The sequence below is a fragment of the Ornithorhynchus anatinus genome, chromosome 5 (assembly GCF_004115215.2).
Source record: "Ornithorhynchus anatinus isolate Pmale09 chromosome 5, mOrnAna1.pri.v4, whole genome shotgun sequence".
In the NCBI taxonomy this organism is placed as follows: domain Eukaryota; kingdom Metazoa; phylum Chordata; class Mammalia; order Monotremata; family Ornithorhynchidae; genus Ornithorhynchus; species Ornithorhynchus anatinus.
This window is the reverse complement of record NC_041732.1, coordinates 62,101,649-62,121,041: the sequence shown is the minus strand read 5'-3', so window position 1 is coordinate 62,121,041 and position 19,393 is coordinate 62,101,649. Positions and strand designations below refer to the sequence as shown.

Here is a 19,393-nt window from a genome sequence, read left to right as displayed (position 1 = left end):
TGCTGGACAATCAGAGCAGAAAGAATCCTTATTTCTCATGGAACTCTGTCAATCAATGGCATTCATTCAGTGCTTATTGTGTGAAGAGCACTGTACTAAATGCTTGGGACCAATTCCCTTCCCACAACAATCTTACAGTGTAGAGGGGGTGACAATAAATGCATAATAATAATAATGGTATTTGTTAAGCACTTACTCTATGCCAGGCACTGTACTAAGTGCTGGGGTGGATACAAGCAAATCGAGTTGGACACAGTCCCTGTCCCTCGTGGGGTTCACATTTTCAATCTGCATTCTGCAGATGAGGTAACTGAGGCACAGAGAAGTGAAGTGACTTGCGCAAGGTCACACAGCAGACAAGCGGTGGAGCTGGGATTTACAGATATGCATATAAATGCTGTGGGATTGTGGCTGGGGTGAGTAAAATAATGTCCAAAGGTCACAGATCCAAGTGCATAAATGACACAGAAGGGAGTTGGGGGAAAGTGGGCTTAATTGAGGAAGGTCTCTTGGAAGAGACTTCCTTATTTAATCCTTATTTTACAGATGCAGAAACTGAGCCATAGAGAGGTAAAATGACTAGCCCTGGGTCATACAGCAGTTCAGTAATAATAATAATGTTGGCATTTGTTAAGCGCTTACTATGTGCAGAACACCGTTCTCAGCGCTGAGGTAGATACAGGGTAATCAGGTTGTCTCACGTGAAGCTCACAGGCTTCATCCCCATTTTACAGATGAGGTAACTGAAGCACAGACAAGTCAAGTGACTTGCCCCAAGTCACACAGCTGACAAGTGGCAGAGCTGGGATTAGAACCCGTGACCTCTGACTCCCAAGCCCGTGCTCTTTCCGCTGAGCCACGCTGCTTCAGTAATGGAGCCAAGATTAAGACCCGGGTTCTCTGACTCCCAGATCCATGATCTCTCCACATTTTACACATCCTGCTTCTTATAGATGGGGAAAGTCTCAGAAACAAATCCATAAATCCATGACATACTACTCTGTCATGGAAGGGGTGGATGGTGGGTTAGGAGTGTACAAATAACAAAATCATTCAACTTGTATCAAATCTGCTCTCCAATGCTCCCTTCAGGGTGCACCTGAAGTAAGTAAGGCAGGGGGTGCATAGAAATAAAGAGTATTCTTGGACCAGCCATAGGGCACAGGTTCTTTGTTATGAAGGGGAATGAAGAAAGAAAGAAAACTCTAATTAGGAAAACTCTTGACAAAGGGTGACCGGAAAACCTAGTGAAAATTTGTCTTTCATCGTATTGTATAGAAATATTTGCAAATTACGTGCTCAGTAGAAAATTATGTGGAACAAAAATAGGAGTTCTCGATTGTTACCATCTCTGGCAGCCACCTTCAACAACAGTCTAAATTAAGCTCCTTCTGAGTGCAGAGCATGACTCTTGGCCTTTGATAAACTAGAGTAATATAACTGACCTGACTTGCCCTTTAGAAACATACTCTTGCTAAGAGTCATCTCATGGGTAGGTGACCCTTTCTGGATGCCCTACCTGGGGGTCCCCAAGAAGGATCTAGAGCCTTAGAAGTGCACCTTCCATTTCAGACAATCCTCTGCCTCCATTTCTTCACTTCCAGTGACCCCACAGGGGGATTTTCCACGAGATAGACTAAGCCTCAGACTAAAGGTGGCAGATTTTATGGAGGGGAAGAGGAGGGAACAACTTTTGCCACCAAATCCTGGGTTGGTAGTCAGAGTCCTAGACTACTGCTATCACCCAGATTCAAACTTCCTATTCAAATTCACCTGCTGTCCAATGAAGAGGCAAAGTGCTGAGGCAACTGGTCAAATGAGTCACAGGAGACAGGGGAGCTTAGGATAGAAAATGCCAAAGCCATGAATTTTTTTATCTTCTTCAAGGCTCTTCACCAGGAGCCTCCTTCTACTTCTCTTTTCCCCTGACCTGTTCTTAGGTCTGTTCTTTGTTCCTTTCAAGGCAACCTTCTCCCCAACCCTTCCAGGTCTCTCACCTCTCACCTCACCCCAGCCTTTCTCCTACTTAGAATTCCTTCTTTCTCCACTGTGCCAAATCATATCTTCCTCCTCCCTGCTCTTTCCAACCCCTTCTAAAAAAAATCTCTTCCAGGAGAATCTCTAAAGTTAGAATGAATGTCCCCATTTAAGTAGGAAAATGGCAGTTCTGAACTAGACCAGAAAGCATCCTACATTATTTTTGTGCCATGCAATTTTCTTCTGAGCATGTATTTTGTAATTATTTCTATACAATATGACTATGGATTAAAAGAGAAATTTTCATTAGATTTTCCAGAGACTCTATGCCAAAAGGTTTTCTTCATTTCTTCATTCAAGAGAAACTGTGTCACCTAATGGAGAGAGTACGGGCTTGGAAGTCAGAGGACCTGAGTTTTAATCCTGACTCTCCCACTTGTCTGCTGTGTGATCTTGGGCAAGTCATTTAGGTTTTCTGTGCCTCAGTTACCTTATCTGCAGAATGAGGATTCAATACCTAGTCTCCCTCATGCTTAGACTGTGAGTCCCAAGTGGGACCTGATTATCTTGTATATACCCTAGTGTTTAGTACAGTGCTTGGCTAATAATAATAATGGTACTTAAGTGCTTACTATGTGCCAAGCACTGTACTAAATATAAGATAATCAGGTTCTACATGGGGCTCACAGTCTAGGAGGGAGAACAAGTATTGAATCCCCGTTTTGTAGATGAGGGAGCTGAGGCACTGAGAAGTTGTCACCCAAAGTCACCCAGCAGACAGGTAGTGGAGCCGGGATGAGAACCGTGGAGCTGGGATGAGAACCCAGGTCCTCTGACTCCCGGGCCCATGATCTTTCCACTAGGCCACACCACTTCTCATATAGTATACAATTAATGAATACTATTATTATTTATTTCTCATTTGACCCACATATTCAATGTCACCAACTCTTGTCGGATTCATCTTCGTAACATTGCTCAAATCCATCCTTTCCTCTCTATCCAAACTGCTTCCACACTGATCCAAACACTTATGCTATCCATCCTTGACTATTGCATCTGCCTCCTTGCTATCCTCCCGACCTGCTGCCTCTCCCCACTCTAGTTCATACTTCACTCTGCTCCATGAGTCATTTTTCAACAAAAGTTCATCTCAGGTCTCCCCACTCAATCAATTGTATTTAATGAATGCTATGTTCCAGGCATTGTACTGAGCACTGAGATGGATACAAGCAAATCAGGATTGACACAGTCCCAGCCCCACATGGGGCTCACATAGTCCCCATTTTGGAGATGAGGTAACTGAAGCACAAAGAAGTAAGTGACTTGCCCAAGGTCACACAGCAGACAAGTGGCAGAGTCAACATTAGAACACAGGTCCTTCTGACTCCCAGGCCTGTGCTCTACACACTAAGCCATACTGCTCTTACCTCTACTCACTTTTTTGAAAATACCAAAACAGGCAGTATGTTTGAGGTTATAAATCAGTGAGAGCACCTCAAGTTTGGATAATTTTCCTCTGCTTATATTGTCTAGATTTCAATGCCACCAATAGGAAAGAACCATTTTGTTTTCCAGGCAGTTATCTCGGTCTTTCTCTTTCTCTCTCTCTCTCTCCTCCCCCTTCCTTCTGTTCAAACTAGGTATTATCATCCATTTCTTTTAGATTTAACATGCTTTCTGTAATATATCAAGTAAATCTCTTAAGTCCGATGCCCTCGAGGCACAGAGCTGAACCGGCCCAGGCAATATCTTGAAAGGAGGATGATAGACCCTACTTCCAGGAAAAGGGTTAAGGAACTTCTTTTTTGAAAGACCTAAAAGACTCCTTTTTCCCCATAAAATGTAAAGTTGGGCTTCTCTGCCTCCAACAGTCTCGTTTCTGTTTTAAGCCAAACTCACATTTAAGCCAAACTCTATCTTGTTGCAATTGAAACCCATTTTCTCTTGATCCTCATAATCACTGCCCCCAGCATAAATTAAGTCCTTCTCAGCATCTCTCCCAGCATAAATTGGACTTTCCCTACCCTATTCCCCACCCCCAGCCCACTCCTGGCCTGAGGGAGCTCCCTCCTCTCACCTCAAGGCATCCCCACAATAGCAGAGCTCTCCATGCCTGCATCCCGACAGGATGCTGATAAAGGTGTTCTTTCTCTGCCCCCATCCTTGGGAAAGTTTTGTTCTGGCACCTCCTTCAATCAATTAATCAGTGATATTTATTGAGCACTTACTGTGTGCAGACCACTGTACCAAGCAAATGGGGGAGCACATTCAGTCAATTGTGTTTATTGAGTACTTACTGTATGCAGACCACTGTACTAAACGTTTGGGGGAGGACAATATAACAGTGATAGAGACACATTCCCTCCCCACAGTGAGCTTACAATTTAGAGGGATAAAGCAGAATTGGTAGACATGTTCCGTGTCCACACCTGATTGGTCCCTGTGGCCCCCAGCAGATCATCCCCCACCATTAGGATCATGTTTCAACCCCATGAAGATGCAACTGTAGACTCTTCCACAAGCTAACTGGGGAAAGAAGGAAAATTGACAAGGCCAATGAAACAAAATGTGAGGATGTACTCAGACCACAGATGGGGCAAGATGCCCAATGGAATATGCAGGAATGTGGTTTACAGAGAAGTCAAACATTATGGGCAGAGATTAATTCTGTTTTATTGTACCCTCCCAGGCACTTAGTACAGTGCTCTGCACATAGTAACCACTCAGTAAATTTGATTGATCTGCACTCATTAATTTTTGAAAATATGCAGCAGCCTGGCCCTCCCCTCAATTTGCTCTTACCTTTCAAGGGATATAATGTAGGTGGGGAGAGTTTGCACCTGGTGCTTGTTCTCTGGGCAACGTGGCTGGCAAATGGTCATCTGATTGGCTGTCCTGTGTGCCTGCTTCATTAAGGGCACAATTTTCAAAGCTGTACCAAACAGCCCCGTTACGGTAGATGGATGTCTGCTAAGTCTAAAAGCAAAAGTCTCTGGCAGTGGAACACAGTCTGCCCAGCTCCTCCAGTGGTTGCCCATCCACCTCTGCATCAAATGACAATTTCTTACCATCCACTCTAAGGAACTCAAAACTCTCTTAAAATCGCTTCCCTCCAAGAGGCCTTAACTAACTAATCCCTTATTTTCCCTACTCCCCTTTTCTTTTGCATCCACTATATACTTGGATCTGTACTCTTTATATGCTTGATATTCGCTCCACCCTCAGCCCCAAAGCATTTGATCTACACATCCCAAGTGTCTAGTACAGTGCTCTGCCCATAGTAAGTGCTCAATAAATATCACTGATTGATTTATATCTCTTATTTTAGTGTCTGTATCCTCTCTTTAGACTTGTAAGCTCCTTGTGTGCAGGGAACACGTTTGCCAACTCTATTATACTGTACCCTTCCAAGCCGTTAGGGTAGTGTCCCATATAACAGAGTTGGTAGACACAGTTCCTATCCAGAATGAGTTTACAGTCTAGAAGGGGAGACAGACATTAATATAAATAAATGAATGATGAATATGTATATAAGTGTGATGGATCTCTACTCTCCCAGTTCTCTGCACATAGCGCTCAATAATAATGGTATGTAAGTGCTTACCAGGAACCAGTCACTGTACTAAGCCCTGGGGTGGATACAAGCAAATCAGATTGGACACAATCAATGTCCCACGTGGGGCTGACAGTCTTAACCCTCATTTTACAGATGAGGTAACTGAGGCACAGAGAAGCAAAGTGACTTGACCAAGGTCACAGCAAACAAGTGGTGGCGTGGGATTAGAACTCATGACCTTCTGACTCCCAGGCCCGTGCTCTATCCACTACCCCATGCTGCTTCCTTGAATCAATGATAAATACCAATGATTGATTAATTGATTGATACCTGTAACCACCCTTAAATCCATGTGACCCCCCCACCCCCAAGAACTCCACCCTTCTACATAAGGCCAAGTTATGGGCTAACCTATTTCATTTATTTACACTATAAACTTCTCAAGGGTAGGAACTTTTTTTTTTGAATCCTCAACCTGAAGAAGTTATGGAGACATCTTAATAATAATATTTGATAAACATTTCCTAGGTGCAAAATCCTGGATTAAACAATGGGGTCAAAACAGATTAATCAGGTTGGTTATGGTCCTTCTCCCACATGGGGCTCACAATCTAACTAGAAGGAAGAACATGTAATGAATCCCCATTTTACAGACGTGGAAAGTGAGACGGATGTTAAGTGACTTACCCAGGTCACCCAGCTGGTAAGTGACAGAAGCAGAATTAGAACCCAGGTCCTCTGACACCCAGGCATGTGCTCTTATCACTAGGACAAGCCATTTTTACTAGGCCATGCTGGTACTGGTTCACCTCTCTGCATCCGAGTGGAACTTCAGTTTCCTCAGGACAGACATAATAAAAATAATAATCCGTGGTCTTTGTTAAGCGCTTACTATGTGCCAAGCACTCTCTTGAGCATTAGAGTAGATAAAAGAAAATCAGATTAGGGACAAGCCCTTTTTCACATAGAACTTACAGTCTAAGGGGGAGGGAGAACAGGTATTGAATCTCCATTTTACCACTGAAGAAACTGAGACACGGAGAAGTCAAGTGACTTGCCTGAAGTCACACAACTGGTGAGCAGCATTGCTGGGATTAGATCTCAGGTCCTCTGCCCCCTGGCCTTGCTCTTCCCACAAGGCCATTCTTATGTCTCTCCTAGTTTTCAAAACTGTGGCTTAATATTACTTTTATTTTATTTATTTTATTCGCGTCATGCCTGCAGAGTGATATTTTCCTGCATGCCCAGAATGAATGCTCTGCCTTCCTAAAAGTGTCCCTCTCAGGCATTCCCAGATCCCCTTCTGTCCCTCACATGCACAATTTTGGACATGAAATTGGTGTCAGCACAACCCTTCTGCTTTTTTATGGTATTTATTAAGCCGTTACTCTGTGCCAGGCACTGTACTAAGTGCTGGAGTGACTATGAGCAAATTGGGTTGGTTACAGTCCCTGTACCACAGGGGTCTCCCAGTCTCCATCCCCATTTCACAGATAAGGTAACTGAGGCCCAGAGAAGTGAAATGACTTGCTCAAGGTCACACAGCAGATAAGTGGCGGACCTGGGATTAGAACCCACGACCTTCTGACTCCCAGTCGAGTGTTCTATCCGCTACGCCACCTCTCCTTCCATGAGCCCTGCTTGGCAACTCTCCTCTCTGTCCACCTTCATTATCCGGAAGAGGAGAACCAGGTTTCCCCAAGAAGAATGAGCTTTCTTCCTTTTTACTTTGGGTTTATACAGACAGGGTGTGAATATGACCCTTCTTCAGAGTCAGTGATGCTATTTCATCAGACCGGGCCTTCTGGCCTTAGGAGGTGGGCAGGATGTCAGCACTCTCAAAAAGCCCTAAACCGGTATTTGCATTGTAAAGAAGTCCTAGACCCAGCCATATTCCTGTTTGAAGGCGCACAGACAGTTGTTCTTTGGTTAGAGGGCTTCTTCATGAGGCAGGCAGTGTTCTCTCCCTCTTCAGGCAGAGAAGAGCAGAGCTCGGATCTCACTCTGGGGATTGAAACTGTGAGCTTGTTGTGGGCGGGAAATGTGTCTCTTATAGTTATATCGGGATCTCCCAGGTGCTTAGTACAGTGCTCTGCATACGGTAAGTGCTCAATAAATACAGTTGACTGACTAACCGACAGGGGAGAGCCCAGGCCACGGCCAGGTCTTACAGTCAGCAGTGGCAAAACAGGCCCCTGAATGTTGTGAAATTTGCCATTTCCCCTGGTTTCTGTCTCCTCTGTGCACCTCAGCAGATGTGGAAACACCAGTTTGTTTCTTCCTCTGGCCCACCTCCCCATGTGTTTGGCTTTTCATGATGAACACACTCTTGTTGATTTGACTTATCCCACACTAACACTTTTGAAACCTGTGGTTTCAGGCCTTGACCAATTGGATCACAGTGCAAAAAATTGCCAACATCCTGCTTTCTTATCTGCACCTACTTCTTTCGCAGCACTGAAACACTGAGGATTGCCGTGTTTCGTAGGCAAATAGTGAAGCAGTAACAGTTGTAATAATGGTATTTATACAGTGCACTCTAACAAGCACTTGTGGAAATTGTAGAGGAGAAAAACAAACATCCTCTGCTCTCATACTGTGTTCGAACTGTGCCTCTAGTCTCTAATGTGTTGATAATAATGATAATAATTGTGGTATTTGTTAGGTGCTCTAGTCCAGAGGCTCATTCTGAGCAGGGAATATGTCTGTTTATTGTTGTATTGTACTCTCCCAAGTCCTTAGTACGGTGCTCTGCACACAGTGCTCAATCAATACGATTGAATGAATGAATAAGTGTTTACTAGGTACCAAGCACTGTACTGAGTGCTGGGGTAGATACAAGATCATGAGGTTGATTATTTGTGGTCCTTCAGTCTACGGGTTTCATCCTTCACAACATCGCCAAGGTCCCTCCTTTCCTCTCCATCCAAACTGCTACCTTGCTGGTACAAGCTCTCATAATATCCCGACTGGATAATTACATCAGTCTCTTTTCAGAGCTCCCATCCTCCTGCCTCTCCCCGCTCCAGTCTATATTTCACTCCGCTGCCCGGATTATCTTTCTACAGAAACGCTCTGGGCATGTCACTCCTCTCCTCAAAAACCTCCAGTGGTTGCCTATCGAACTTCGCATGAAGAAAAACTCCTCACTCTTGGCTTCAAAGCTCTCCATCAACTTGCCTCCTCCTACCTCACCTCCCTTCTCTCCTCCTACAGCCCACCCCGTACACTCCGCTCTTCTGCCGCTCACCTCCTCACGGTCCCTCGTTCGCGCCTGTCCCGCCGTCGACCCCTGGTCCACATCCTACTGTTGACCTGGAATGCCCTCCCTCCTCACATCCACCAAACTAACTCTCTTCCCCTCTTCAAAGCCCTACTGAGAGCTCATCATCTCCAGAAGGCCTTCCCAGACTGAGCCTCCCCTTTCCCCGGCCTCTCCTCCCCTCCCCATTCCCTCTACTCCCTCCCTCTGCTCTTCCCCTTTCCCCTCCCCACAGCACTTCTGCATATTTGTATATATTATTTATTATGCTATTTTATAAATGATGTGTATATATCTATGATTCTATTTATCTTGATGGTATTGATGCCTGACTACTTGTTTTGTTGTCTGTCTCCCCCTTTCAGACTGTGAGCCCATTGTTGGGCAGGGATTATCTCTATCTGTTGCCAAATTGTACTATGTGCTCTGCACATAGTAAGCATTCAGTAAATACGATTGAATGAATGAATGAAATTCACTCTGCAGTATGAATATGAGGCCCATTGGAAAGAGATCAGGCCCGGGAGTCAGAAGACAAGGTTTCTAATCCCAGCTCTGCCACTTGTTGGCTGTGTGATCTCAGGCAAGTCGCTTAACTTCTCTGTGCTTCAGTTACCTCATCTGCAAAATGGGAATCCGTTACCTGTACTCTCTTCTACTCAGACTCTGAGCCCCATATGGGACCTGATTATCTTCTATCTACCCCAGCACTTAGTATGGTATTTGACACATACTAAGCACTTTACAAATAACACAGTTATTATTATTTATTATATGGGATTGGTCTCAGAGCCCTTCAGGCTTCTTCCACTTCCTGTGTTCCCTAGTTCAGTCCTTGGCTACCCCGACACCAGCAGATTTTTTTCAATGCCCCCTGCGCTCCCTAATCGCCATCACCTCTGAGCCTCTTCCCAAGCCAACTTCAGGCCTGGCTTCCTCAGATCAACACAGGGACTCAGGGGTACTTAGCTCAAACCAGCTCAGAGATGCCCCAAGCTAGACCAGGTGCCTAATGCAGGATAGGAACTTTGTCCCACCTGTTTTATCTTGTGGCTACCCCAGTGCTCAGCATATAGGAAGCGCTTAAAAAATACACCCAGAAAATCCCCAAACTAGCATGTGGATTCTTCTGGGAATCACTGCTTGCATGTCAGAGGTGCTAAGGTGCATAGGACAGAATGCAGTGCTGTGTATGTGAGAATGAAGCACTCAGAATTCTTTGAATTCTTCTCTCACACCATACCACTGGAGGTTTATGAGGAGCAGATAGATGAGGAGCAGCATGGCTTAATGGAGAGAGCACAGGCCTGGGAGCCAGAGGTAATGGGTTCTAATCCTAGCTCCACCACATGTCGGCTGTGTGACCTTGGGCAAGTCACTTAACTTTTCTGGGACTCTGTTACCTCATCTGTAAAATGGAAATTAATATTGTGTGCCCTTTGTGGGACAGGAACTATGTCCAAACTGACTACCTTGTATCTACCCTTGTGCTTAGAACACTGCTTGGCATATAGTAAGTGCTTAACAAGTAACATAATTATTATTATTATTATTGTGAGTTTGGAACGATGTTTCGTAAAGATGATCTACCAGTAGAGAGTAGTAATGTTCTCTTTGTCTACTAACATAACCCCTGAAGTCCCATTTTCTTTGTGAAGGTTTTGGATGCTAGTGACTGGGCACCTATTCAGTTCACTTTGATCGTATTTATTGAGTGCTTTCTGTCTGCAAAGCACTGTACTAAACTCTTGGGAGAGTACAATATAGTAATAAACAGACACATTCCCTGCCCACAATGAGTTTACAATCTAGTGAGGGAGAACCAAAGCCATTATTGAACCATCATTATTATTGTTACTCAGACACTGCTCTGTCCATAATACATTCAACACGATTGATTGATTTACCCTACCCTTAATGGGATATCAGACTCAGGGAAATATGGCAACTTCTAGAAAGAAGTAACTCGTGCCTCAGAGCAATCAGTCTGGGATTGAAAATCTGGTCACTGCTCTCCTATGCCTTTCATTCATTATTCAATAGTATTTATTGAGTGCTTACTGTCCGCAGAGCACTGTACTAAGCACTTGGGAGAGTACCATTCAATAATAAATGGACACGTTCCCTGCCCAGAACAAGTTTACAGTATAGAGGACTGTTAGCTAGAGTTCATTCTGGAGTCCCAGCGTGCTCTAAGCCGGTCAGAGAAGGAGTGTGGCTTATCGGATGGAGCCTGGGCCCGAGAGTCAGAAGGATCTGGGTTCGAATCCCGACTCCACCTTGTCTGCTGGATGACCTTGGGCAAGTCACTTAACTTCTCTGGGCCTCAGTTCATCTGTAAAATAGGAATAGTAGTGTGAGCTCTATTTTGGAGAGGGACTGTGTCCTACCTGACTAACTTGTAGCAGTGCTTAGAACAGTGCTGGGCATATAGTAAGTGCTTAACAAGTACCATAATTATTAATTATTATTAGAAAGTTTCCCCAACAGCCAAGCCCCAGTGACCACATCCTCCAGGGAGACCTCCCCTGCTCCCCGCCTCCCACCCATTGCCCCCAGTTCAGAGGCACAGCTGACTAAATTTTCTATTAACACACCCTGAGGTTTGGAAAGTGGAAGGATGACAAAGCATTGGGGAAGGTGCACAGAGGGGCTCTCGACCCATAACTGAGAAGGGTAGGGCGGGGGTAAGCCACCGGTGACCTCGGATCTTGACCTGCTGACTCACCCGGGCCGCATAAAGGGAACCGCCAAGTTTGGCTCCAAAGCCCAGAGGGAACTAACATGTCTCTGCAGAGGTTTGCCCGCGTGTCTGTGGAGCAGCCGACTCATGCCATCTGCGTGGTGGGCACCAAGCTGGAGGTTGATGTTTTCAGGTAAGTGCTTGGAATCTGATTGATAGTAATAATAATAATAATTCTAATGATGGTATTTGTTAAGCACTTACTATGTGCCAAGCACTGTTCTAAGCGCTGGGGTAGATACAAGGTAATCACAATGGACACAATCCTTGTCCCACATGGGGCTCTCAGTCTTAATCCCCATTTTACAGGTGAGGTAACTGAGACCCAGAGAAGTGAACTGACTTGACTAAGGTCACTCAGCAGACAAGTGGCAGAGCCGGGATTAGAACTCCTGTCCTGTGACTCCCAAGACTGTGCTGTAGCGGCCTAACGCTGATTTGTCTGGTTAGCTCAGGTGGGTATTTTGGCAGATGCCATCAGTCTGTCAGGGTCCACTGGAGCTGAAGGGCCTCTTTCTTCTGCTCTGGTCCTGCCTTCCAGGGAAAGAGGCTCCCCTGGGCTTACTCCTCACACCAAGCAGAATAGGGATCTGGGAATGAGGAGAAACAGTGTAACACTGACCACTCTGGAGTCGGAGGAGTGGCTTCGATTGACTGCTGGGTGCAGGGAATGTGTCTTGGGTTTCTGTTGTACCTTTCCCAAGTGCTTAGCACAGTGCGTCATGTCAGTGGGTCTGTTCAACAAATGCCATTGCTGCTGCCAGTTGAGGGAGTGCTAGAAAGTCAAAGGTCTCCTCTGTTCCGATGAAGGGAGCGTAGCCTAGTGGATAGAGCAACTGTCTGGGTGTCAGAAGGACCTGGATTGTCTGCTGGGTGACCCTGGACAAGCCATTTAACTTTTCTAAGCCTCAGTTACTTCATCTGTAAAATGGGGATTGATTGAGCCCATGTGGCACATGGACTGAGTCCAACCTTATTAGCTTGTATCTACCTCAATGCTTAGTTAAGTGCCTGGCACATAGTAAGCACTATCATGGTGTAGTGGATAGAGCATGGGTCTGGGCATCAGAAGGTCATGGGTTCTAATTCCCACTCTGCCACTTGTCTGCTGTGTGTCCTTGGGCAAGTCACTTCACTTCTCTGTGGCTCAGTTACTTCATCTGCACAATGGGCATCAAGATTGTGAGTCTCACATGGGACAGAGACTGTTTCCAACCCGATTTGCTTGTATCTAACCCACCGCTTAGTCCTTTTCCTGGTGCATAGTAAGTGCTTAATAAATACCACGATTATTTCTCATTAATAAATACCATAAAAAGGGAGCTTCCATTACCTGGAGGGTAGCACCAGGGGCCAAACTCCAGTCCCAAACACCACTGATGTTCTGGAGATGATGACGGCGACCTTTAATGCCCATCTTATCACCAGGTCCCATATGTGGTAAGTTCTATTCTTCAGACCTTGGACAAAAGCAAGCCACATCTTGGGGCATACCAGTAGAAGAAAGGTAACCCCACCTCTCTGTGCCTGACAGCGGAGAGCAAACCTCATGACAGGAGGAACCCAAACGTACAGTACTCCTTTGCATCAGAATGATGCTCAGTGTGTCTGATTCTTTAGCCATCTAATGTTAGAAAGTTATCTAGCGAGATTTAGTAAGCTTCTTCAGGGCAGGGATCTACCAACACTATTATACTTAGTACCGTGTTCTACACAAAGTAAGCACCCAATAAATACCACTGACTGATTGATGGATTGCTTCAGTTCAGTCAGGAAAAGCTCAAGAGCAACATGGTGAGATGATGCATGTAAGTGATTTTTTTCTTTGCTACTGAAACTTGGTTTGAATCTCCCGACTGGTCCAAAGTCTGAGCAGGGGACCCCCACCCCTTGAGAGCCCCGGAGCTTATGGTTTCAGAGGTTTCCATCAATCAGTGGTTTTGCTGACCCAAGGATTCCCAAGCTGGAGGTGGTCATGGTTGTTCCATCAGTGCTTGTTCTGGTTACATGAATGTGAAGTCATTTCTGAAGTTATATTCTTCAGAAAATACCCTGGGTCCATGATGGCCTGGACAATTATAGGTCCTACTCCCTAAACTACAACGTGATTTTGTGTCTTCTCTCTGGGAAAGTGTGAGATCTATAGCTTCAGTGGACAGCAGCAGGTTTCTGCGGTCTGACGCCAGTGGTGTGGTGCCTTTTATTCTTATTTATTCAATGCCACATCTTCACCATAAACTTCCTGCTCTGTTCATCGGCCGGGTCGTGCTTCACTCCCATCTTGTTCTACGAGGATTAGTGTATAATTACTTGCCTCACAAAATGGAATTGGAGAGTGCTTTGGGAACTTTGTGTGTGCTTACTTTTTAATCGATCGAGCAATCAGTTGTACCTCTTAAGCACTTAAGTATTAAGCATTACAGAGCACTGTAATGAGCTCTTGGAAGAATATACTATAACTGAGTTGGTAGACCAATTCCCCGCCCATAAAGAATTTACTGTCCAGAAGGGGAGACAGACATGCATAGATCTCTAATTTTTTAAATGTCTGTCTCCCCCTCTGGACTGTAAATTCTTTATGGGCGGGGAATATCTCTTAGCAACTCACACAGCCACTGTGGAGTGAGGGCAGAGTAAATAAAGGGTGCAGATTCAAGTGCAAGGGAGACAGGAGGGAGTGGGAGTTGAGTAAATGAGGCCTTAGTCAGGTAAGACCTCTTGGAGGAGATATGATTTCAGTAAGGCTTTGAAGGTGGGAAGAGTGATAGTCTGTTGGATGCGAAGAGAGAGAGAGTTCCAGGCCAGAGGCAGAATGTGAGGGAGGGGATTGCGGTGAGGTAGATGAGATCGAGCTACACTGAGTCGGTTGGTGTTTGATTAGTGAAGTGAGCATCCTGGGTTGTAAAAGGAAATCAGTCAGGTAATAAAGGAGGGGTCAAGGTGATTGAGAGCTTTAAAGCCGATGGTGAGGAGTTTCTGTTTGATGCAGAGGTGGATGGGCAACCACTGGAGATTCTTGAGGAGTGGAGAAATGTGGAATGAATGATTTTGTAAAGCAGTGATCTGGGTAGCTGAGTAAAGTATGGACCAGAGTGGGGAGAGATTGGAGGCAGAGATGTCAGTGAGGAGACTGATGCAGTGTTTTGGCCAATGTGAAAGCAACTTCAGCCTTCGAAGGTAGGGCTACTCCCGATGGCTCTCCACTCTCCCGCATTCTTCCCTAATGCTTAGGATTTTTTTTTAATGGTACTCGTTAAGTGCTTACTATGTGCCAGGCAGCGTACTAAGCTCTACAACTGATGCAAGATCAGCAGCCTGGGCCGAAGGAGGAGGATTTAATTCCCATTTAACAGTAAGGTAACTGAAGCACAGAGAAATTAATTGGCTTGCAAAAGGTTACCCAGCAAGCAATGGCAGAGTTAGGATTAGAATCCAGGCCCTCTGGCTCCTAGGCCTGTGCTCTTTCCACTCAGCCATGCTGCTTCCCCAGTATTCAGTCCTCTGTTCACCTTGGCAACTCAATGCCACCGAATGATTGATGATGCTTTGAAAGCAGGGATAATTTGTGGCGGTCCTGTCAGCTGCTGCACAATCAGGAGAGCCTTGTATCAGCCTGCTAGGTCTGCACAAAATGATATTTTCAGCTGAACAATAAGAGGTGAAACTACTGAACCAAGACAGTGCAGTGTGTTTGTTCTTCTCTTCCTCTCCAGTTGTGCTCCGAAGGGCTGCACATCCTTTGATGTCAATGGCTCCGCAGGAGTTGTGGTCAAAACCTCTCCCAACCTAAAAGGCAGTAGGCGTCCCACCAGTTCAAGCAAATGGCCCCTGGATGGTAAAGCGCAGGTCGTGGTTATGATGAACGCTCCCAGTTCTTCTATCGACGACCAGAAGGTGGGTGTGGGGAGAGGTGGGGAAGGAGTTAAACCCAGTTCCGTTTCTTAAAATGGCGCCGTAAATTAAAAATCTGTGTCTATTCGAGGCCTCAAGAGGAAGAATTTGGTTGGCGGCCTAACTTATTGAAAAGACCATGGACCCGGGAGTCAGGAGGCCTGGATTCTCATCCCAGCTGTTCCTGACAAGTTGGACAAGTCACTTTACCCCTCTGGCTCTCAGTTTTCTCATCTGGGGCTAATAATACCTGCCTATCCTCCCTCACAGTCTAGGTAGGTGGGAGAACTGATATTGAATCCCCATTTTACAGATGAGGAAAATGAAGCACAAGAAGTGACTTGACCAAGGTCACAGCAGGCAGGTGACAGAGTCAACATTAGCATCCAAGTCCTCTGACTCCCAGGTCCATGTTCTTTCCACTAAGCCACGCCACTACTCAAACTTTTGGTTTTACCTTCTCGCTCTTCCTGCCGCTGTACTAATCCCCTTCTGAAACCCTTGGGCCCTGGTGGTCCTCTGAATTTCTGTTGAAGGACAGGGAGAATTTCTCCCAGTCAGGGGTTCCATTTCAGCCCCACACTACACTTCAACACTTCCATACCTTTGGAGTTTTGACATTTGTTTGCCTTTCCGTCATATTAAGATTTTATTATTCAGTGGCAGGGATAGAGAGAGCAGTGTGACCGCCTCGGGCACTTTTTGAGGTCAGATGCTCAGGATAATCCCTGGAATCTGGTAGTAGTAATAATCGAATCGATTCATTATCTGCTGTTTGCCAAATACTAAGTACTGAACTAAGTGCTGCGAAACTACATGGATGGGAATTAGACATGGTCCCTGACCTTCGTACTTTTTGCAGCATTTAGTAAAGTGCTTGGCACATGGTAGATGCTTAATGAATTTGATTACATGATCTAAGAATAAGGGGAGGAGGGTTGGGGATGGATATGTAAGGAAAGGTCGAACAATAATAACCAAGAAACAACTTGAAAAGAACCAGGATAAAAACAAATACCACAGGAGCTGCAGGTCACTGTAGCTGCAGGAGCGGTTTTGTGATACGGCCCGGAGTCCAACAGACACAGCAGCCACTGACACAGCCACCCCAATCTCACCTTCAAAAGATTTCCAAGGGCCCCGGTGCTGCCACGGGGGATGTAGGCTGAAGCCAAGCTCCCCTTGGGATTTCTTCTCATCCAACTGCAGAGAGAAACCACCAGCATCCCCCTGCCGCCTTCCCACAGTGACCCCCAGGGTCCCGCTCCCGACATGCCCTATGGGAGGGTCACAGGGGCATTTGTTCTCCCAGACAGTTAGTACATCTGCACACGGTAAGCACACAATAAATACCACTGATCGACTAATTGACCGACCGATGCACTGCAGCACCGTGCGGCCCCTACAAATGTTAGAACATCTGGGAGGTTCGGTTCTGGCTGAGCCCCGGACTCACTGGACTCTGAGCTGTCTCTTTTAGGCTGTTTTTGAATTCATATCATTTCATCCTTTCTACTGTGCCTGCTGCCAAACTCCTCCCCATCGTATCAGATTGTGAGCCCCCGGAAGACCAGGGACTGGATCGAATTCTCTCTTGTGCACTATTTTCCCAGCCTTAGTACAGTGATCTGCCCATAGAAGGTGCTAAATAAATGATAACAGTAATAACAATAATAACAATAATTATGATACTTTTTAAGCACTTATGTGCCAAGTACTGTTCTAAGCGCTGAGGTAGATACAGGTTAATCAGGTTAGACAGAGTCCCTGTCCCACATGGAGCTCACACTCATCTCCATTTTACAGATGAGGTAACTGAAGCACAGAGAAGTTAAGTGACTTGCCCAAGATCACACAGAGGACATGTGACAGAGCTGGCATAAAAACACAGACCAGCTGACTTGCAGGCCCGTGCTCTATCCACTAAACCACTCTCCTTTTGTGGTGACCGCTTCTACTCACCCTGCTAATGTGGAGAGAGCAAGATGGGGCCCCAGTACCTCTCTGTATTCCCCAAATCCTCCCTTGTAGTTGGCTGTGCTGTAGCTGATTTCACCAGATGGGTGACTGACAGCCCATGCCAATCAACTTCCCCTCCTGGGGGGTTTCTAAAGAGTGAGCAGGTCTGGGGCCTTTCCCCTTTCATCCTGGTTGGGAATGGGCCGGCTTAGACCATCACAGGCGGCTCCTGAGGGAGCGACATGGCTAGAGTAGATACAGAGGATGTGAGGATGTACGGCAGTTTCTCCATGGAGATTCGGGGGCAGTGAAGATTGACCTCCCTAGAATTGGGTGGGGAGCGGTGGCTACCCTCAGCCAGGTTCAGGGTCCAGTTTCCCCACAGTGGGACACGCAGCGTAATGCCAGATGGGTACCAAGGGTGCGTGTGGCTCACTTTCGGCCTGACTGACGGGCAGTGTCCTTTCAGGTTCGGATTTCCTACTACGGATCTAAAGAAGGCCCTGCCCTGGGCAAAGCTGTTCTTTACCTGACCGGCATCCGTGAGTAACCCCGGGGATCCTGAAGCCTGATTCCATTTCCTGATCGGGAGGCAGGCCAGGTGGCCAAGGGACCTTCAGCTGAGGCTTCTCTTGCTCCTTAGGGATGGGAAACAGGTCGTACCCCTCCTAGGGCATCTTCTGGGTTTAGATCAGAATGTTACTGGGACTCCTTTGAGATACTTGGGCCACCCTGAGCACCTTAGGAGAAATGCTCTCTATTTTCAACCAAGCTAGGTTCGAGTCATCATCGCTCCCGAACACGGACATGACCAGATTCAAGGCCTGCAGGATTTATTGGGCTTTGCCAGTCCTAAATAACAACCAACTAAGCACAGCACTGTAAACTGCATGGGCAATGATTCAGTCTTGTTCTCTGACCCTCAAGGGAAAGAGAGAGGGATAAAAAAGCAAACAGGCTAAAATAGGCAAATAAAACCACAGTAAAAATGAGCTAAAAGGTTCATTCAATAAATTGTATTTATTGAGTGCTTACAGTGTGCAGAGCACCATACTAAGAACTTGGGAGAGGACTATATAACAATAAACCCACAACATTTCTATCCTACAACAAGCTTACAGTCCAGAGGGAGAGATAGACATTAATAAAATCAAATAAATGACAGATATGTTCATAAGTGCTCTGGAGCTGGGAGGAGGAAACAAATGAAGGGAGCAAGTCAGGGTAACACAGAAGGGAAAGGGACAAGAGGAAAGGTGGGCTCAGGCAGGGAAGGTCTCCTGGAAGAGATGTGCCCTCAATAAGGCCTTAAAGGGGCTGGTATTTATTGAGCACTTTCTCTGTGCAGAGCACTGTACCAGTTGATGGCTGGTGAGTGAGGATGGTGCTCCAGGTCCAGTCACAGCAGCCTGACAAAGCTGTCTTGCCCTCTCTCAGGTTCTCACACTTGGGAAGGTCGTATGATGAGGATCTGGGTCTGGGACACCTCAGCTGCTCTACCTGCCCTCTGCCCCACTGAGCTCTGCTCTAATTGATTACGTCAGCTCCTTGAGGGTGGGGATCATGTCTGACAACTCTATCATACTCTCCCAGATGCTTAGTAGAGTGCCCTGCACCCATTTAGTGTCAGTAAACACCACTGATTGCTTTAGTTCTTTCTAGTGTTTTAGTTTCCCCCTGCATCAGTGGAGGAGGCTACCCATCCCCTCATCCCCGAGATGTGCTGAGCAGGTTACTAGTGTGCATGAGCTTCAGAAAGGGCTAACTCGGACAGGGCAGGAGAACTAGAAGATGCCGTTGCCCCCTGCCTCTCGCTCACCCACCCGTGTTTTCCATTTCAGAAATCTCTCTGGTCGCAGACACCAACCGCAGTGGGAAACTGGGCAAAAGCAAAGCCGAGTCTGACAAGGTAGAGGGCTCCATTTTGACCACTGAGGGGAAAGACCTCCTAGAAGATAGGATCCCAACGGGCTTCCTCCCCTTTGTGTCCTGGGAAGAGGCA

General features: G+C 46.2%; 1 protein-coding gene across 1 annotated transcript in view; it reads left to right on the top strand.

Moving 5' to 3' along the window:
• The first annotated feature begins 11,568 nt into the window (after positions 1-11,568).
• The window catches only part of LOC100074529 (protein-arginine deiminase type-4-like), a 37,484-nt gene continuing 29,659 nt past the window's right edge, over positions 11,569-19,393 (top strand). Inside the window, exons 1-4 of the mRNA XM_029065955.2 lie at positions 11,569-11,674; positions 15,255-15,435; positions 17,861-17,933; positions 19,233-19,300. Of these exons, the coding sequence (XP_028921788.1) occupies positions 11,583-11,674; positions 15,255-15,435; positions 17,861-17,933; positions 19,233-19,300 (414 nt within the window). The 5' untranslated portion in view covers positions 11,569-11,582. The remainder of the gene's footprint in view (positions 11,675-15,254; positions 15,436-17,860; positions 17,934-19,232; positions 19,301-19,393) is intronic.